We start from the raw sequence: 22,627 nt of genomic DNA on the forward strand, positions 1-22,627 counted from the left end.
TGTTTCAATGTTGATCTGTGGATCTGTGGATCTAGGATGTGAATTTGTGGATCTTAAGAAATGCAAAGCCAATGCAAATACAAAGCCAATGCCAATTCCTGTAGGAAAATACTGTAAGAGGAACTCTGTCACCCATGTAGTCCACATAAAGGGGTGTACACAAAACATCTATAGCCATAAGATTCAGGAATTGACGTCACTGTACCTTTCTGTGTTTAACACAGCCTCTCTCTCCTCCCCCCATGCAGACTGCCCTGGTGGAGGGCCACTTCCTCATCCCAGAGCAGACGATCCCTGACTTGGTCTCTATATCTTCTGCGACAGAGGAACAAGGGAAGGCCCGCAGATCAAAAACACACCATGACAGAGAGAACTCTAACCAAGCGGAGGAGGAGGAGGAGGAGGAGGAGGAGGATGAAGAGGAAGAGGGGGGAAACAACGGCTACATGGACCGCGCTGCGGGGCTCTCCTCTGACAGCAGCTCCAGCACCACACAGTCCCAGGATGCATCAGGGGCCAACGTAGCCCTCCTTGACACAGCAGGGCATTCTATGGGATTGAGTTCTGAGGTAGCTGCTGCTGAGGAGGAAAGGGAAGCCCCTGTGGGTGTGATGGTGCTAGGATGTCAGGCTCAGGGAGAGGTCACAGGTGAACAGGCGAGGGTCATTTCCAGCTTTGACGGAGACCGACCCAGACCTTTGGGACTTGGAGGGTTGGGTGGAGAGGAGGAGGAGGAGGAGGAGAAAGAAAGAGAGGTGGAGGAGAAGGAGACCTCTGGTAATGTCAATCTGTTCTCTGTGACTCTGGGGGCATTAAAGAGGGAAGAGGAGGGCGAGTGTGAAGAGGAGACAGACTTTCTGTTAGAATTTTTGAAACAGGAGCAGAAGCCTCAACTTCCCATCGACTCCTTACAGAGGAACTTACGACCGGGCAGCATGAGATCTCAGAGTGAGATACAGGAGGATACAGGCCTAGTACTGACACTGCCAAAGACCGTCTGCACATGGATATACTCTGAATATTCAAATAGACATGCTGACAGCAGCACAGAGACACTCTCTGGCTACCTTGTAACGCACACAGGCACTGTGCAGGCTGACAATGAGACAGAAGAGGAAGAGGAAGACTTCTCAGGGTACATGGGACATTGATTATTGTGTGTGTGGCTCTGTGTAATAGTGTTCCTTTGCTGATAACTGCACAGATATTCCACTTGGTTGGATATCCTGTCTCACATAGGCCTACATTCCTTCCCAATTATTGCCTTCTGTTGAGGATGTGAATGTGTATGTAAAATAATAATTTCCATAAAATGCCATGCACTTGTTTTTGTATGTCGGTTTTATTTATTGTAATGTAAGTGCAATTTCACGAGAGAAGAATAAGAGCTCAGATCAAATTGTTACGCCATCTTAACCGACATAATTTGGCATCAATGCGCTATTGACTCTTCCCCAATGATTGTATACACTACAAGACCAAAAGTATGTGGACACCTGCTTGTCGAACATCTCATTCCAAAATCATGTGCATTAATATGGAGTTGGTCCCCCCCTTTGCTGCTATAACAGCCTCCACTCTTCTGGGAAGGCTTTCCACTAGTTATTCAAACATTGCTGCGAGGACTTAGTGAGGTCAGGCACTGATGTTTGGTGATTAGGTCCGGCTCGCAGTCGGCATTCCAATTCCTCCAAAAGGTGTTCAATTGGGTTGAGGTCAGGGGTTCTGTGCAGGCCAGTCAAATTCATCCACACCAATCTCGACAAACGATTTCTGAATGGACCTCGTTTTGTGCACGGGGATATTGTCATGCTGAAAAGAAAAGGGCCTTCACCAAACTGTTGCCACAAATTTGGAAGCACAGAATCATCTAGAATGTCATTGTATGCTATGGCGTTAAGATATTCCCTCACTGGAACTAAGGGGCCTATCCCGAACCATTAAAAACAGCCACAGACCATTATTCCTCCTCCACTAAACTTTACAGTTTACACTATGTATTGGGCAGGTAGCGTTCTCCTGGCATCCTCCGAACCCAGATTCGTTAGTCGGAATTCCAGATGGTGAAGCGTGATTCATCACTCCAGAGAAGGCGTTTCCACTGCTCCAGAGTCCAATGACAGCGAGCTTTGCACCACTCCAGTCAACGCTTGGCATTGTACATGGTGATCTTAGGCTTGTGTGCAGCTACTCGGCAATGGAAACCCACTTCATCGTTGCTTCCAGAGGCAGTTTGGAACTCTGTAGTGAGTGTTGCAACTGAGGAAAGGCCATTTTTACACACTTCAGCACTCAGCGTTCAGTGAGCTTGTGTGGCCTACCACTTTGCGGCTGAGCTGTTGTTGTTCCTAGATGTTTGCACTTCACAATAACAGCACTTACAGTTGCCCGGGGCAGCTCTAGCAGGGCAGAAATTTGACGAACTGACTTGTTGGAAAGGTGGCATCCTATGACGGTGCCACATTGAAAGTCACTGAGCTCTTCAGTAAGGCCATTCTACTGACAATGTTTGTCTATGGAGAGTGCATGGCTGTGTGCTCAATTTTATATGCCTGTTAGCAATGGGTTTGGCTAAGAGAGCCGAATCCACTAATTTTAAAATATTTTCTTTGTAATGTCAAAATAAAACAACCCACATATCACACACTCATGAACTGTAACTATACTGTATATGTGCCTGCTCTCCAGGACATCTACAGCACCTGGTGTCACAGGAAGACCAAGAAGATAGTCAAGGACCTCATTCCTCCAAGCTACGGCCTGTTCACCCCACTACCATCTAGAAGGCGGAGACAGTACAGGTGCATTAAAGCTGCGAACGAGAGACTGAAAAACACCTTTCTCCAAGCCATCAGACTGTTAAATAGTCACCAATAGACGGCCTCCGCCCAGTACCATTCTCTGAACTTTAGTCACTGTTACTAGCCGGCAACACCTGGTACTCAACCCTGCAGCTTAGAGACTGCTGCACTATGTACATAATCACTTAAATAATATTTACATACTGTTTTACCCACTTCACATGTACACAGAACAAGAATATAAATGCAACATGCAACAATTTCAAAGATTTTACTACGTTACAATTCATAGAAGAAAAATCTGTCAATTTAAATAAATTCATTAGGCCCATATGTATTCAGACCCTTTGCTATGAGACTCGAAATTGAGGCCAGGTGCATCCTGTTTCCATTGATCAGCCTTGATTGGAGTCCACCTGTGGTAAATTCAAGTGATTGGACATGATTTGGAAAGGCACACACCTGTCTATATAAGATCCAACAGTTGACAGAGCATGTCAGAGCAAAAACCAAGCAATGGGGTCAAAGGAATTGTCCGTAGAGTTCCGAGACAGGATTGTGTCAAGGCACAGATTTGGGCAAGTGTGCTAAAATATTTCTGCAAGGTCCCCAAGAACACAGTGGCCTCCATCCTTCCTTCTTAAATATGACTTTTGGACAAGTCTCTGAACATAGCAGTGCAGCAATGCTCCCCATCCAACCTGACAGAGCTTGAGAGGATCAGCAGAGAAGAATGGGAGAAACTCCCCAAATAAAGGTGTGCCAAGCTTGTAGCGTCATACCCAAGAAGACTTGAGGTAATTGCTGCCAAAGGTGCTTCAACAAAGTACTGAGTAAAGGGTCTGAATACTTATGCAAATGTAATGTTTTTTTATTTTAATACCTTGCAAAAAAATCTACCTGTTTTTGCTTTTTTATTTTGGGATATTGTGTGTAGATTGAGAAACAACAATTTTATCAATTTTAGAAAAATACTAAAAGAGTCACATTGACTGGAGCAGGCAGTTCACACATTGCTGAGAGAGACATAATTTTATATTTGCATATTTTACCTCAGAAATACGTTAATGACTACAATGAAGCAGTAGGCCTTGTGGGAAAAGTCAAGGGGTCCGAATGCACTGTATTTTCCACAAGGCCTGCTGCTTCATTTTAGCCATTACCTTATTTCTGAGTTGAAATATACTAATATAATTATGTCTCTCAGCAATGTGTGAACTGCCTGCTCCAGTCAATGTGACTCTCTCTCCTCCAGCCATTTTGTCCATATCCTGACGTGGTATCCAGGGGTGTGTACTACCTCGTGACGGGTTGCTCTGACAGGTATGTGTTTGCTTGTGGGTGTGAGTGTTATTCTGTGATCTGTATGAGTATCTCTCTCACTCCCTAATCCCTAAATATCTAAATCAACAAGCAAAAATGGCCTTCCCTTGAGGTGTTTACTCTTTGGGAGATTCATTGCTGTAATTACACCACGTAGATGAAGAGAGACTTGTCAGAACAGGACTGGGAGTGTCTTCCTGCATTTAAGGGCAATGATACATACCCATAGTTACTACTGTAATATTTAGCCAACAAGTAAGCAGATTAAAGGTAACTGAAGTTCAAAACACTTCAGCTAGTCTTCAACTGCTCTTCCCTCTTTCTCTCTCTCTTAGTTCCTATGTTTTGTCCCTCCTGTACAGAAGGGGAAGGGTCGGACATACTTGGGAAGAGGTGGCTGATTGTGAGCATGTGCAGTCCCCTCTGGTGTGTAGCCTGACCAAAGAGTTTCTCTGCCTGAAACCCCACCTACCACAGCCAGGTGTTCGCTGTGTTGGGGAAACACATCTCACGCCCGACCCACCAAGATGGCTTTAAACTCATCAACGACAATGAGTATCAGCATTTCCTCAGGGTTAAAGTTCAAATACTTTGGAGTTGTGTTCAGTAGCACTAACAGAGCTTGCACCTATACGTTCTCCATTTTAAAAACATCTGGTCCCTTTGGAGAGACTTTCAAGATGCAGTGAGTCATGTCAGAACCTAGCATATTAATTTCTTACAAACAACAGTTACAAATTCCAATAAAACTAGGCTACATCGGTATTGAAGTTCACTTTCCTTGCTTTGTCTAACAACACTATAATGAATCTAGCAAATATGTTCTGGGTCAGAGTGCAGTATTTATTTAGTTTCATTGCAGAAATGTTTGTTAGCACGTTTCTCACACTGGCTTTATCCACAGAGGAAGCAGGCCTGCCCCAGCAAGGAGTGTTGCCTAGCAACGCGTGCCTCGGAGGGAGGAGTCTACATTGCACAACAAATGACCATGATTTAGGAATCTGTTTCGGACCCAACAGCTAGCCTGATAGCAAAAAATGGCTCTAAAAATTATATGCTTTCAGCTAATAGGGAGAAGTATCCAACAAAATAACTACACTATGGCGTTTACTAATCATAAACTATTTACATATCATATAAATGTCGGTACGTTTGTGGACAAAATTCTTACTTACTCAACCTTTAAAAGTCCAATACAGTCGTTTTTATCTTGCTATCAAATCATTTCTGAGTAACGATTAAGTACCTTTTATAGTGATTGTTTTCAATTAAAATGGTCAACAAGAAACAAAAAGCTTCCAGATCATTTTTTAAAGACTGTCTGGGAGTGTTCTGAGGGGAAACGGGAAACCAGCTGTTATTGGCAGAGGTTTGGAATGCTTTCTTACTGTTCTATTAACTAATTTACCGCCTGGTGATGTCACCAGTCAGGCCAAAACTACATCCTACCAAAACAGGCTAAAATTTCAGCCGGTCTTTTCAAACGGGTTTAACACTAAAGTGGCATTATTGTGATTTTGGCAATTTCGCAGTAATATGCCAACCTCAGTGGGCCTTTAAAAAAATAAAAGCCTGGTTGCACAGCAGTCACTAAGCTCGTTTGTCCTCGGTGTTTCCTGTAGCCCACCTGGATCTACCCTTGGTGAGTGAGAGCCTGTGACAGCACTCTGTGTGGACCTGAGGCCACATGTGGCTGGCCAACGAGATGTCTACGACAGGTTCAGCTACAAACTCCACATCAGACGCAAACCGCAACAAGGATGGCGCAACAGTAAGGACAGGAAGAGCATGATACGTACACTTAAACTTCTTTATGATGGTCCAAACCTTTGAAGACCCAAAACCTGTCCCATATGGGTCAATTTGAAATTGAGTGACACATTCAAACTCATTATAAAGCACTCACTAAATCATCAGATGTGCTTATTAATGCATTAAATGTTTTTTTTCATTGCTAAATGTCTCTTCAGTGCATTCAAGCATGATTCATGCAGGGATTTTTCTGGATCAAAATGGGACTTAGGTGGTTGGCATGGCCAATAATGTGGATGCTGATTTAAAAAATGTAGAGGCCTAGCTGTTGGTCACAGTGATACAATTTAGCTGTTTTAAAGCTAATTTGCTGCAATTCTACATGTTTTGCCACGAGGCTAAGAGAACATTTAGCAGTTTTAAAGCACATTTCCTGCAGTTCTACACATAGGGCCATGGCGTATGCTACTGTATCTGAATGTATCAAACATTATAATAAAATCAATGGGGGTCTCATGCAATAACACAAATATTCCTGAATGCATACTTTTTAAATTTTAGATTGTCCCTGACTTATTTTTGCGATTGTAATAAAGATATATACATATTCCATCCTACGTTTTTCCATCCTGAAAAATATTTACAAAATATATATTTTTTAAATTTATTTTACGGTTTTGCCCGCCCGCTACTTTTCTATGCAGAAAAAACCTGGCATGGTTTTGATGGTATGTGTTGTGTCCAGTACTTTGTGGACAAGGTGTCTCTGAAAGGTAAGACTCCCAGCAGAGAGTACTGTGTCTCCGTAAGGATCTTAGGCGGCCCAGAGAGACGCAGCAGGAACTCCTACAGCCAACCCCACTGTAGCTTCACTACTTCTAAGTACACCGCAGGCACGTGTGTGTGTGTGCGCGCATGGGTGTACACACATGAATCCATGTTAGTGGTCTTTGTGCCCTGACTCTCTATCTCTCTTCACAGACCGAGGTCTCAGTGGTTTTGTGTCTTCTTGTGATTCTGTCTGAGCTCTGTACAACCATACTGGTTCACACTGGATTCATCTGTCTGAAACGACCTCTTCCAGAAATACTGTTAAGCTATAGACTGATACAGATATTCTAGCCCTGGCTTCAATCAATCAAATGTATTTTCTAAAGCACTTTTTACATCCGCAGTTGTCACAAAGTGCTTTACAGATACCTCGCCTAAAACCCCCAAAGAGCAAGACATGCTGATGCAGAAGCGCAGTGGCTAGGCAAAACTCCCTAGATAGCAGGTTACTAAATCAGCAGGGATTTGGGACAAAGTAACACTGTCTGAAAAGTGTTGGGTAACTCATAGCATTAAGTCACATCATAAACCTTAGCTTAGGCCTTGGTAAAATGTTAACGTGAGGCTCACAGTGGAGACATAACACAGGAAAGAGCTGCAGGTGTCGCATATGCCTCCCCTCTGTTGTGTCACACACACACCACCACTGTGATACATGTGCCTGTGGTTGTGCTGTGGTCACAAAGACAGAAAGGGCAGAGTGTTTAACAGACAGCTGCATCCCCCGCCATCTGCTTCTCTCTCTTGTTTGGTTAAAGCTGTAGCTACAAAGATATTTTTTTTTTGGCTGACCTGAAAACATTCATATAGAAATGTGAGTTACAGATCTGTCATTCTCATTGAAAGCAAGTCTAAGAAGCAGTAGATCGGTTCAATGTGCGCTATGTCTATGGTTCCCGTTCTTAAGTTTAGTTTTTGCGTCTTATTATTAAAAACGTTTGGTTTTGTACACCAGTTTTAAACAGCTGAAAATACAACTTATGTTATGGAAAATATATTTCACAGCGGTTTACACTGACTGTTTTGTTTTATCACATTAACTGAAAAAAGGCGATCTTTCAAATTTTGGCAACCAGAAATGGCAAAGTGATTCCTGCATATTGCACCTTTAAAACAAACCCCTCTTCTTTGTCTCTCTAATGCAGGGGTTCCCAAACTTTTTCACTCAGGGCCCCCCCTTCCAGCATTTCTATGGGCACAAGCACTGTTCATGACAAGGGCTGCTGCAGTCACAAAATTGCGTCAGTCGGTGATTGTCAAGCAAATATCTGTCGGGCTCACGGTAATTGACCGTTAATTAACATAAGCACATTTAGCATCTCCTGGCTTCCACACAAGCCACTGATGCAGACCTTTAACATCTTCATTTGAAAAAGTCTAATAAATCCATGTAATATAGCCTACACCTTCACAGTCAATCCATTGTTTATTTTAGACAGGTGTAAAGAAACATGATATGAAGAAAATGTGGTCTATTTCAGAAGAACAGAATAGCATACACAGAGTTGTCCTTAGGACCTGATGTGGCTATGCCATATGGGTGTGGGCTACACTAGTTAATTTAGCAGACAAGATTATTATTTTATAGTATGAAAAATACAATAAAAAAAGATGAATAAAATAAAGGACATTTTCTCCAAACCATTTGAGGAAGTGCGCACATGCGGCTATTCTGTGTTGAGCGGGTAACAAAGAAATAAGTACTCCAATATGCTTAATTTAGAGTTATTAATGTAACTATATTTGTTTTACAAACATTGGACTATATGTTTAATACATTGTAAGGCTGCATGATGAGACTAATGATTTGAAAAAGTTGCTTGAAAGGCATGAGCTCTGATTTGGGGGTTTTGCGCAGACTGTACACACTTCGTCAGTCTCTCATTCACACTTTGAGAAGCACTTGATAGGCATCCCTTTGTGTGGCTATAATGCACCCTAAAAAAAAAAGCAACGCCTTTTGCAGCCCTTCTCCCTAAATACTGCCCGCTCAGAGGGCACCTCTCATCTCACTCACACCTCATCTCACTCACATTGCTCTCCATCACGTGATCTTTCTTTCTTTCGGGTCTTTCTCAGGTTACAAGTGAAGATCGACATATTGGGGACGCAACTGCGCGTGTCCTTAACCAATTCCGAGGCGCATATTGAAGATATTGGAAGAACTGTCCACGTTTACTTTTCGTCAGCCAACAAGATGAGTAAGCCTAACGAACAGCAAAAGCACTAGCCAATCTACTATATCCCATAGTACCAAAGTTGACATTCTGTGCAATAAATAAATATTCCAAACACAGTCTGGGTCATTTGTGGGATGCGATAGATCCCAAATTAAAACAACCAATAGCATCAAAAAACCTTTTGTTTGCAATGAGGCTGACACAACAGATCTGAACGTTTATCTTAAAATGTTGAGTGCAGCAATGCGCACACAGCAGTAGGTTATAAGCGTGAATGTTCCATTAGCGGGAAAACACCATTATTTCTCAAAAGTGACCGCAAATGCAATTATGCATGTAATGCTTTTATTATAAACGTGCATTTTTATGGTGAAAATTATCTTCCCCAAACTTTAACCCTGAGCTACCTTTTGAGTTTGGATCCTGCGACGCAGTTGGCAACAGTTGCTGGGACCACTGCTATAGTATCTGTCCAGGCATCCTGCTGATCAAGGGTCTGATGAGCTGCTTGGTGTAGCAGCTAGCCTAGCTCAAATCAAATCAAATTTATTTATATAGCCCTTCGTACATCAGCTGATATCTCAAAGTGCTGTACAGAAACCCAGCCTAAAACCCCAAACAGCAAGCAATGCAGGTGTAGAAGCACGGTGGCTAGGAAAAACTCCCCAGAAAGGCCAAAACCTAGGAAGAAACCTAGAGAGGAACCAGGCTATGTGGGGTGGCCAGTCCTCTTCTGGCTGTGCCGGGTGGAGATTATAACAGAACATGGCCAACATGTTCAAATGTTCATAAATGACCAGCATGGTCGAATAATAATAAGGCAGAACAGTTGAAACTGGAGCATCAGCACAGTCAGGTGGAAGTTGAAACTGGAGCAGCAGCAACTGCTGCCACTGTTAGGTGCCTATCTAGCTAGCAGGGTTTCCTTGAGGGCTTGAAGGCAGCCCGTGACGTGGTTAGCCCTAGTGGCTGGGACTGCGGATCGTTCCGGGCTTGTGACTGTATAGATCCTTGCCGTTTGTTGCTGTTTCCATCTTCCCTGCGACCTGCCCTGTCTGGAATTGCGAGGAACAACAGCATAGCCAACGTTGCTATATGACAAAGAGAAACGCCTGTGGGAGTACCATCGAGGACAGTGGTGTCTCTCCATCACAGGTGAAGGAACTTTTAAACAAACAAAACTAGTTCTACAAGCAGTTGCTACAACAATGAGAAAATAGCTTCAAGTGTTGTGTCCAAATACTGGTCGAGTCAACTCATAAAAGAATGGACAACCTGACCAAAGAGGTCCAGGACCTGAAGAAGAGTTTGTAGTTATCCCAGGGTCAGCTCAATGAGTTTAAACAGGAAAACGGTAAGATGGCAGCAGTCTTTAAGTCACTGAGGAAGGACATCAGTTCTGTATGTGAATCCATGATAACAATGACTGAGAAATCAGATTATCTCAAGGGACATTCAAGGCAGAACAACATTGTTGTGGATGGAATTGCAGAATCTCCGCATGAGATCTGGATGAAGTGATGGAAATTATCTCTGAGAAACTGAAGCTGGACCACAAGAAGAATGAGGTGGAGCGCGCACACAGGATTGAAAAACCGGCCCAGGTGACAGGCCCAGGCAGATAGTAGTGAAGTTCATGAGGTTAAAGGGCAAGGTAGCTGAACTTGAACTTGAAAGGAACGTACATCTTCCTCAACAGGGACTATCCGGAAGCTGTGTGCCACAAGAGAAAAGAACATTCCGTTCATGAAAGCTACTAGAGCGCTTGAGCCTGTAAGGGATGGGTTCGTAGCTTCAACCCTGTAGCAGACACACACAGTTGCACGTGGTTAACTGGTTAAATGGACTGCTGAATGGTTTTTTTCTCTCTTGCTTTGTTTGGTATTTTCCATATTATGTCTGTCTGAGAAGCTACCCAGGAAAGGGATGAAAATAGCCCATATTTTATAAGGTTCATGAAAACAATAACTTGCTAACATCAGATAACGTTCATATATTAGCTATTTTTGAGACTAATTTAGATGATTTCCTTGGATGATACAGTAGTAGCAATACAAGGTTTATAACATCTATAGAAGAGATAGAAATGATTATGCTGTATATATTCAGAGCCATATCCCTGTAACGCTTAGAGAAGATCTCCTGTCACGTGTTATTGAAGTGCTGTGGTTGCAGGGTCACCTGCCTCATCTAAAGCCTATTATTTTGGGGTGTTGCTGTAGGCCACCAAGTGCTAACAGTCAGTAGCTAAATAATGTGTCTGAAACACTTGGTACTGTATGTGATGTAAACCGAGAGCTCTACTTTCTTTGGGGTCCTGAATATTGACTGACTTTCATCAAGCAGTCTGCTCAAGAGGAAGCTTCTCACTGTAACCAGTGCATGGAATCTGGTTCAGGTTATTAATCAACCTACCACGGGTGTTTACAAGCACTACAGGATCAAGATAATCCACATGTTTTGATCACATTTTTTTACTAATTCTGTAGCACTTTGTTTCGAAAGCTTTGTCCAGATCCATTGATGTAGTGGTCACAATATAGAGGCTATAGCCAGGAAAACCAAAGTTTCAAAAGGTGGCCTAAAATAGTGTAGAAGAGATCATACACAATATTTTGTTGTGACTCTTATGTGAATGATGTTACAAATATTAGTTGGTCTGATGTGGTTAATGAGGAGCATCCAGCCGCTGCACTTGATGAATTTATGAAATGGCTTCTTCCAATTATTGATGAACGTGGCACCTGTTGAGAAACTGACTGTTAGAACTGTTGAAGCTCCATGGATTGATGAGGAATTGAAAAGCTGTGTGGCTGAAAGAGATGGGGCAAAAAGGAGTGGCTAATACGTTTGGTTGCACATCTGATTTACTGCAAATTGAGAAATGATGTGACTAAACTCAACAGACAGAAGAATAAAATATTATGAAGCCAAGATCAATGATACTGTATAAATAATGATGGAGTGGGAAAACACATTGGATTACTTTAAATTAAATTATGGGCAGAAAGATAAATTCATCTCCAACTTTCATCGACTCAGATGGCTTATTCATCACAACCATTTGATGTTGCCAATTATTTGAATGATTACTTCATTGGCAAAGTGGGCAAACATAGGCAGGATATGCCAACAACGAACAGTGAGCCATCATGCATAAAAAAACAGATGGTTTGTATCCCCCATATACATAACATTCTATTGGTTGCAAGAATTATGTATAATCATTTAAATTGAAAAACGTAAGTTTTGAATACAGTGTTGTTTTGTGTGTCAGTTCATAAACCATGTGCCATGGAAACATGATTGTTATTACTGTACATATGTTGTCACAAAGACGAGGTACAAGGAACCGTTAATAGCGTGGGCATGACTTATACCACATTGCTGAATTAACATAAATGTGTCAAGTAGAGGAGGGGGAGTCTAGGCTAACACGCTGCTAATAAAACCTAGGTTGTTTCCAATCTGCTCGCTATTTGATTTGTTCCATTGTGAAGCGTTGACCACAGCAATGGTTTAGTGTTGAGGGGTTTTCCCTTATGGGGGATTGTATGAGGTGACCTTAGTCACAGGCTCACACATGGTGTCAGAGGTGCAACGGTCTCTTGATTTAAGACAGTTTTTTTTATCAACATATTTCATTTTAAACACATTAACACTGTCTGACTCTTTGCAGAGATAAATACAACACCAGGAGAACCTGCTTCCGGTGTCCTATGATGAGGAACGGTTTCCCTCAGTGCATTTAGTTCCACCATCGTCACCTTCGGGAAGCAGTGGAAAGGATGGAGAGAGTATGGATGGCAGTGATCGAGACGGAGGGGAAGATAAATAGTGGTGGAGGAGGAGGGCACGAGACAAGAGGGGCCGCTGCCGATCTGTCCTCTCTCAACTCCCTCTCCTCTTCCTCCTCTTCTTTCTCTAAAACCGAGGTGCTCCTACCCCATCCAAAAACACTCTCCGGCCTATCCCACTGTCCCGTCCACAGAGCTTAAGACCACCTCTGAGACAGTGTCCAACCGCCCTCAATGTCCTCTCTTCATAACGTAAGAGCAACAACGTGAATCTCTGCTTAGACCTGACTGCCTTTCAATGTCCATATCAAACAACTGTCAACTATCTGTGACCTCACAAACCAGTCAACATCCAGAGCCAGCCATGTGTGGTTCATTGGGACAGGACTTGAGCTTCAGTCTTTTCTCAGAGAGAGAGAGACTACATGGACCATAGAGGGATTACAGCAGATGAAAGAGGAGGAGGGGAGCGGTCACGTGATGATGTGGCTTTTCATATGTCAAAATGTGTTTTTGGAACACTTTGACATTTCAAAACACTTCATATGTTCCTAAAACACGCTTTCACATGATTTCAGATGTGAAATGTCACATATTTCACATATGCTTCAACATGTGATAACATGAAACTACACTGTTAGCCATTGCTGTTTAATTTAGTGGTACATTTTATAGTCATTATACAGTAGATTTTTACAGTAATATACACTACCTGTCAAAAGTTTTAGAACACCTACTCATTCAAGTTTTTTTTATTGTTTATTACTATTTTCTACATTGTAGAGTAATAGTGAAGACATCAAAACTATGAAATAACAATTGGAATCGTGTAGTAACCAAAAAAGTGTTAAACAAATAAAAATATATTTGAGATTTGAGATTCTTCAAAGTAGCCACCCTTTGCCTTGATGACAGCTTTGCACATTGTTTCAACCAGCTTCATGAGGTAGTCACCTGCAATGCATTTTAATTAACAGGTGTGCCTTCTTAAAGTTAATTTGTGGAATTTCTTTCCTTCTTAATGCATTTGAGCCAATCAGTTGTGTTGTGACAAGGTAGGGGTGGTATACAGATAATAGCCATATTTTGTAAAAGACCGGGTCCATGTTATGGCAAGAAGAGCTCAAATAAGCAAAGTGAAAAGAAAGGCCATCATTACTTTAAGACAAGGTCAGTCAATCCGGAAAGTGCAGTCGCAAAAACCATCAAGCATTATGATTAAACTGAAGCAAGTCTCACCACAGGAAAGGAAGACTCAGAGTTACCTCTGCTACAGAGGATAAGTTCATTAGAGTTACCAGCCTCAGGAATTGCAGCCCAAATAAATGCTTCACAGAGTTCAAGTAACAAACGCATCTCACCATCAACTGTTCAGAGGAGACTGTGAATCAGGCCTTCATGGTCAAATTCCTGCAAAGAAACCACTACTAAAGGGCACCAATAAGAAGAAGAGACTTTCTTGGGCCAAGAAACACGAGCAATGTGCTTTAGACCGTTGGAAATTTGTCCTTTGGTCTGAGTCCAAATTTGGGATTTTTGGATCCAACCGCCGTGTCTTTGTGAGATGCAATGTGGGTGAACGGATGATCTCCGCATATGTATTTCCCACCGTAAAGCATGGAGGAGGAGGTGTTATGGTGTGGTAGTGTCACCAGCAAAGCACAGTCTGTGATTTTTCAGGCACACTTAACCAGCATGGCTACCAAAGCATTCTGCAGCGATACGCCATCCATCTGGTTTGTGCTTAGTGAGACTGTCCTGTTGAAAAACAATTGATAATGACCCAACACACCTCCAGGCTGTGTAAGGGCTATTTTACCAAGAATGAGAGTGATGGAGTGCTGCATCAGATGACCTGGCCTCCACAATCACCCGACCTCAACCAAATTGAGATGTTTTGGGATGAGTCTGACCGCAGAGTGAAGGGACAGCAGCCAACAAGTGCTCAGCATATGTGGGAACTCCTTCAAGACTGATGGGAAAGCATTCCAGGTGAAGCTGGTTGAGAGAATGCCAAGAGTGTGCAAAGCTGTCATCAAGGCAAAGGGTGGCTATTTGATGAAACTCAAATATAAAATATATTTTGATTTAACACTTTTTTGGTTACTACATGATTCTATGTGTTATTTCATAGTTTAGATGTCTTCACTATTATTTTACAATGTAGGGGAAAAAAAGAAAAACCGAGGTTCTGTGTTATGCACTATAGCCCGTTACCATATCATATGTGATTGAATATTATTTGCTGTTGGCTTGTGTGGGTGTATGTGTTATGCAACATAGCTGACTTGAAACATTGTTAACAGTTTCAGGGCCATGGGCCTTTCTCATGATGGAAAAATACAGAATAACATGAAGACAGGAACTGTGGGGGGGCACATTCAGAACGTAGTGTTGCGAGAACAAACCGTCTTTTGTTAGATAACAGGAGCCAGGTGCCTGATAACTGTATATTCTACACAGCTACAACGACTGACCGCTGAAGCGCTTAGGGGGCTGGGACCAGCCTCTGCGCCAACAATCAACGATAGGCTGGGTGAGTCTAAACCACGCCCAGTCTCTACTCTGACAGGCCGGCTCGGACGCAGGAACTAGCTCTGTCAGAGTATATTTATAATATCTTTGTCAGGAACAAGTCAGTTCTCTGTTTGCCCTGCGAGGTGGGACAGAGAGCCCGTATATATGAAAATTGCATTTACCACTTATTGCTTAGCTAATAAAAAATACATAGTATACAATCGGTGACTCAATGTCATATTTATCCTGATACCAGATTCGAATTGACGCAACCCTAACACTAGGTGTTCTAAAACTTTTGACCGGTAGTGTATGTATTAGTGTTCTGCTATATATTTACTGTCAAATGCAATGTGCTTGGGTACTTTTTGGCCTGTCCTGCAAAGTAACTTGGCATGCCTCACTTGCAATTGCATTTAAACCTATAGGATAGCCTTCTTTTGATGGCCTATGGCACAAACAGGATCGGTGGGTCCCCCGTCGGACTGTTGAGCTAACCTAGGCTAATGTGATTAGCATGAGGTTGTAAGTAACAATAACATTTCCCAGGACATAGACATATCTGATATTGTCAGAAAGCTTACGTTCTTGTTAATCTAACTGCACTGTCAAAATTTGAGTATCTATTACAGTGAAAGAATACAATGCTATTGTTTGAGGAGAAAGCACCGTTATGAGCTTGAAAATGTATTAATAAACCAATTAGGCACATTTGGGCAGTCTTGATACAAACATTTTTACAGAAATAGAATGGTTCATTGGATCAGTCTAAAAATTTGCACAAACACTGCTGCCAACCAGTGGCCAAAATCTAAATTGTAGCTGGGCTGGAATAATACATTATGGCCTTTCTCTTGCATTTCAAAGATGATGGTACAAATGTTTTTCTTTGTATTATCTTTTACCAGATCTATTGTGTTATATTCTCCTGCATTAGTTTAAAACTTCCACAAACTACAAAGTGTTTCCTTTGAAATGGTATCAATAATATGCATGTCCTTGCTTCAGGTCCTGAGCTACAGGCAGTTAGATTTGGGTATGTAATTTATGGCGAAAATGGAAAAAAAATGCGTATCCTTAAGTGGTTTTAAGAAAAAGTAACAGTGCTCAGGGACACTTGACATTATGTCCTAGATTAAATCAGATCAAGTGTAAACACGCAATAGCCGACACCCGCATAGCTGGTGTTTTGGCGGTGTCAGAGGTGTAGTTTCTTACTTATTAGTGACCTTAATTCATCATTCAAAGCTGCAGACACTGCCCTCCATGGAATGAGTTTGACACCTGCTGTAAAACAACACATTTCACTGAACCGATCTGGTGTATATGACAATAAAACATGGTGTATTTTTTATTCCGATAGATGCTTGTGGATTTGATAGCTCTAACTCAGTTCCACCTCCGACACCGTCATGCGGATGTTTTCTATCGTGAATCTGATGGAATCTAAGAGTGCATAAATTCTCTCGGGATTTGAACTTGCAACCTTTCGGTCTGGAGTGCATTAATGTCTCAGCAGTGCCACCAAGAACATACACTACCGTGTAGCGTTTGGGGTCACTTCGAAATGTCCTTGTTTTTGAAAGAAAAGCACATTTTTTGTCCATTGAAATAACATAAAATTGATCAGAAATACAGTGTAGACATCGTTGTGCAGTCTCGAAGGCCAGAATCCCGGAGTCGCCACTTCACTGCTGACATTGAGACTGGTGTTTTGTGGGTACAATTTAATGAAGCTGCCAGTTGAGGACTTGTGAGGTGTCTGATTTCAAACTAGAAACTCTAATGTACTTGTCCTCTTGCTCAGTTGTGCACCAGGGCCTCCCACTCCTCTTTTTATTCTGGTTAGAGACAGTTTGCGCTGTTCTGTGAAGGGAGTAGTACACAGCGTTGTACCAGATCTTCAGTTTCTTGGCAATTTCTCGCATGGAATAGCTTTAATTTCTCAGAACAAGACACGACTGACGAGTTTCAGAAGAAAGTCTTTGATTCTGGCCATTTTGAGCCTATAATTCTAAGCCACAAATGCTGATGCTCCAGATACTCAACTAGTCTAAAGAAAGCCAGTTGTAATTGCTTCTTTAATCAGAACAACAGTTTTCAGCTGTGCTAACATAATTGCAAAAGGGTTTTCTAATGATCAATTAGACTTTTTTAAATGATAAACTTGGATTAGCTAACACAACATGCCATTGTAACAGGAGTGATGGGTTGCTGATAATGGGCCTCTGTACGCCTATGTAGATATTCCATTTAAAAAATCAGCCGTTTCCAGCTAAAATAGTCATTTACAACATTAACAATGTCTACACTGTATTTCTGATGAATTTGATGTTATTTTAATGGACAACATTTTTTGCTTTTCTTTCAAAAACAGACATTTGTAAGTGACCCAAAACTTTTGAACGGTAGTGTATATTCACAAACACTAAAAAATAAGAGTACAGTTACTGTACAAGTGTTGTTACCTGGTGCACAAAAAGGTCAAAGATACATACACATAGTGTACCTTCACATAGGAACTCACATGGTAGTGGTCAGTACCTTTTTGGGTACATGTGCGGATAATAGTAGAATTGTACATTTTTCTACCCAATATATTAAATATAAAGCTGTGTTCGTAACCATGTGGGAGGTGGGAATTTTCCTGATGTGAAGTCATAAATACCATACTGGATGCCTTCACGTGCTTTGAAATGGCTGGGAATTGCCACTTGGCTAATGACCAACAAGCTGAGTCAACCATCATGCTTGTTGTGACGTGTCTGCTGGGAGTTTGGGAAACAAGTTCAGGGAGTGAATCATTTAATAAATAAATAAATGAAACATAATACAAAAAAGAAACATGAACAACACAGAGACAGGAAACTGAAACAGAAACAATAACGCCTGGGGAAGGAACCAAAGGGAGTGACATATATAGGGAAGGTAATCAGGGAGGTGATGGATTCCACGTGTGTCTGATGACGCGCTGGTGCACGTAGCGATGGTGACAGGAGTGCGCCATAACAAGCAGCCTGGTGACCTAGAGGCCAGAGAGGAAGTATACATGACAGTACCCCCTCCCTGACAAATTAATGGAAGTATGGAGGAAGTTTTGTGCCAATAAAAACAACGGGTAAAATATGTGTCCAAAAAAACAAAATTATTTTCTGAGCTTTCTTATATTCCCTACATATAGGACAGACAGTTCAAACCCCTATTCCTCATGATTTATTTACTTGATTCTGGGCAGCTTTAGCAAAATGCACAAATGCATTCATGTAGTGTTGCACCGTATACCGGTACCACGGTTATTTCACAGTACCAAAATGTCATAATACTTATGATACCAACATTTTATACAACTGTAGTACCGTTTCATATGATAATACCACATTTTTCAGCCCTGCCAATTACACTTGTTTTATAAAGTCAGTTTCCTGCGCATCTATTCCTCAATCAGTTTGAAATATAATTCAGTCATGATAGCGAGCGGGATAGTGACCCTGATGAGTCTTCTGTGTTTAGATTTTTGCATTTGATACATTAGAGCAGAGCAAGTAAAGTTAATACATTGTATAATTTCATCCCTGGTATAACCAAAAGCACAGGCCAGTCTGAGTAGGCTCTGCAAGTTTGTTGTCACGCAGCCTCTGAGTGCCAGGGAGGACAAATAAAGCACAGCTGTGCTACAGGCATGCTTGCAGCTTTACTGCAAAGGAAACATCTTGTCTTAGATCAAACGGTTAAAAAAATATGACCCAAATTAACAGAGCTGCCTTTTTTATTCCTGCGTAATTTCACACATATTTTATATAATTTCATAAACCATGTTGTGGACCATTTTAAACAAATTCCAGGTCGCTAATTATTTGTTTGATAAACAACATTTTTCAGTCATTTTACCTAGATAACAACCTGCTAACTTGAGTGTATGTCTAGGGAAATTTGATTGGTAAAGGAAATGGGTCTGCTACACTACTCATTTGTACTTATTATGGATCCCATTATTTGCTGCCTTGGCATGTGGATCCATATCAAGGCAAGTCCTACAGGTTTATAAAACTTAAGGCAGTTCTATACAATTAAAAACATTACATTGCATTTCACAACAGATTTCACAACACATTAATTGTGTGCCCTCAGGCCACTACCCTACTACCACATATCTACACACAATGTGTGTGTGTGTATGTGTGTGTGTGTGTGTGTGTGTGTGTGTGTGTGTGTGTGTGTGTGTGTTTGTCTGTGCCGGTGTGTGTGTCTCTTCACAGTCCCTGCTGTTCCATAAAGTCATGTGTACACTACACAATTTTGGCCACGGTTTAGCTATCCTAGTCAAGTTTTTGAGATTGGAGACAAAATCCCCATGTCGCTGCCTACTCGGGCGCACGGCCATCACTGACTCTCGTTTAATGTGAGCGGGTCAGAGACGCAATCTGAGGGCTACCGATCTTGTGTTTGAGTAGTCCCAGACGTCCGAACATTTTCAAAATTTTTTGATTTTATCAGCACAAATCTGCAATGCTCTTGTAGTGTGAGATGTGCAACGACACGTTTTGAGAACAGTGATCAGCAATAGCCAATGAGAGTTCGCCAGAGAAGAAGCCAGTGAGATGATGACGTTGTTTTTCATCTCCCAGAATGTGTAGACTCAACCAGGAGCTACTACTAGTATGCTTTTGTACTTGTCTTTAACCAAAGCAAAAGTGTCATTGCTACAGCTCTGAAGTTCACAAGCAATGTTATTCAATTCAAAATGTTGGCAAGATATTTCAACTCTGTATGGCAAGCGTGAATGTCTTACTGAAAACATTTGAGGCTGCTTTGAGCCACAGCTAATTATAGCTACTGTACGTTAAATCTAATCACATCATTGTTTTTGTGAGACCACATGGTATCGAGAATCATAACGACCAAGTGAAGAATCTTGCAGTGTGTGACCCCCGTCTGTGCCACATCATTTAGTGTGCGCACCACTATGTTGGCAACATAAAAATAACTACAGGAAAGAAGGTTGTTTAATGTGAGAGGCTCAGCGATGTTAGGATTTTGACAGTCGTGTAGTGTACACCTGGTTTAAGGTGTATTTTTTAATCTGTTTTCTAAATTTGATTTTACTGCTTGCATGAGTTATTTGGTGTGGAATAGAGAAGTCATGGCTCTATGTAGTATTGTACACCTCCCATAGTCTGTCCTGGACTTGGGGACTTTGAAGAGACCACTGTTGGCATGGCTAGTGGGGTATGCATGGGTGTCTGAGCTGTGTTTTTTAAAATTTTACCTTTATTTAACTAGGCAAGTCAGTTAAGAACAAATTCTTATTTTCAATGACAGCCTAGGAACAGTGGGTTAACTGCCTGTTCAGGGGCAGAACAACAGATTTTGTACCTTGTCAGCTCGGGGATTTGAACTTGCAACCTTTTGGTTACTAGTCCAATGCTCTAACCACTAGGCTACGCTGTGCTAGTAGTTTAAACAGACAGCTCGGTAGTGATGATGAAGTCAATCTCTACTTTACTTTGAGCCAGGAAGATTGACATGCGTATTATTAATGTTAGCTCTCCGTGTACATTTAAGGACCAGCCGTGCTGCCCTGTTCTGGGCCATTCATAAGTCCCTCTTTGTGGCACCTGACCACACAACTGGACAGTGGTCCATGTGCAACAAAACTAGGTCCTGTCTTGTTTATAGCGATGTTAAGAAAGTAGAGCAGTGCTTTTTTATGGACAGACCTCTCCCCATCTTAGTGACTGTTGCATGAATATGTTTTGACCATGGCAGTTTACAATCCAGGGTTACTCCAAGCAGTTTAGTCTCCTCAACTTGCTCAATTTCCACATGATTCGTTAGAAGATTTAGATGAGATTTAGGGTTTAATGAATGATTTGTCCCAAATACAGTGCTTTTAGTTATTTCTTGCCACCCATTCTGAAACTGACTGCAGCTCTTTGTGAAGTGTTGCAGTGATTTCACTTGCTATGGTAGTTGACGAGTCATCAGCATACATAGACACAGAGGCTTTATTCAGAGCCAATGGCAGGTCATTAGTAACGATTGAAGAAAGTAAGGTGCCTAGACAGCTGACCTGGGGAATGCCTGCCTCTATGTGGATTATTTTGGAAAGGCTTCCATTAAAGAGCACTCTCTGTGTTCTGTTAGACAGGTAACTCTTAATCCACAATATAGCAGGGGATGTAAAGCTATAACACATGTTTTTTCAGCAGCAGATTATGGCAAAAGCTGCACTGAAGTCTAACAAAACAGCTCCTACAATTTTGATATCAATTTCACTCAGACAATCATGAGTCATTTGTGTAAGTGCCGGACATGTTGAATAAGCTTGTTGAAAATCTGTTGTTAATTTGTTTATTGTGAAATAGCATTGTATCTGGTCAAACACAACTTTTTCCCAAAGTTTACTGAGGGCTGGTAACAGGCTGATTGGACTGCTGTTTGAGCCAGTAAAAGGTGCTTTGCTATTCTTAGGTAGCAAAATTACTTTTACTTTCCTCCAGGCCTGAGGGCACACACTTTCCTGTAGGCCTGATTGAAGAGATGGCAAATAGGAGTGGCAATATCCTTCGCTATCAAACCAGAGTCATTTACCATCCAAGTTGTCATGAGATGTGCTAAACTATATTTAAAAATATATATCTCCTTCTGGTACTCCTGAAATTCTGTTTGGTGCCTAACATTTTTAAAGTGGGGATCAGTGTGTGTACCGTATGTGTTTATGGGATGCTCATGGGCAAACGTCAAGGGAATGGTAGGTCAAGCTATATACAATACAGTATTCTGTACTTATTCACAAGTTTATGGTCAACATACTTTTCAGTGTTTATGCCAATGGGGGGAAAAAGGATACAAAATATGAATTATTAGTCATTTGACCGTTACAAATGTATAGTAGCCTTTACTTGCTTTTTGCCAAATTCTTATTTACAATGACGGCCTACTGGGGAACAGTAGGTTAACTGCCTTGTTCAGGGGCAGAACGACAGATTTTTACCTTGTCAATCCAGCAACCTTTTGATTACTGGCCCAATGCTCTAACCATTATGCTACCTACCTGCCACCCCAAACTATTCAGGAAAATATAGTCATTTTGAAGTGTGTATTATTTTATATGTATGTAATCAATGCAAAAAGAATGTTGTTTTGAGATGTAATATTTGTTAATGCCAAACTGTTAACGGTCAAATGACTATACAAACATTTTGTAATTAATCTTTTGGAGACATTTTGTATCCTTTTTTATTTGTACTTACTTAATAAAATGTCATATTTGTATATACCATCTTAACATTTGTTTTGTAGTTGTATGTTATAAACACAGTTAATAAACTGATGACAGCACTCTGTTCAGTATAACGTTATAAGCAAGCTTCATGTTCATGACAGAAATATGTATACTGTATAGCTTCCTTCAAACTTACCTCAT

At 41.4% G+C, this 22,627-nt stretch overlaps 1 protein-coding gene across 1 annotated transcript in view; it reads left to right on the forward strand.

Annotated features, from left to right (window-relative positions):
- The window catches only part of LOC109871359 (uncharacterized), a 35,268-nt gene that overhangs the window by 6,457 nt on the left and 6,184 nt on the right, over nt 1–22,627 (forward strand). Inside the window, exons 8-9 of the mRNA XM_031806030.1 lie at nt 249–1,148; nt 6,622–6,649. Of these exons, the coding sequence (XP_031661890.1) occupies nt 249–1,148; nt 6,622–6,649 (928 nt within the window). The remainder of the gene's footprint in view (nt 1–248; nt 1,149–6,621; nt 6,650–22,627) is intronic.

Source organism: Oncorhynchus kisutch, linkage group LG26 (assembly GCF_002021735.2).
Source record: "Oncorhynchus kisutch isolate 150728-3 linkage group LG26, Okis_V2, whole genome shotgun sequence".
Classification (NCBI taxonomy): Eukaryota; Metazoa; Chordata; class Actinopteri; order Salmoniformes; family Salmonidae; genus Oncorhynchus; species Oncorhynchus kisutch.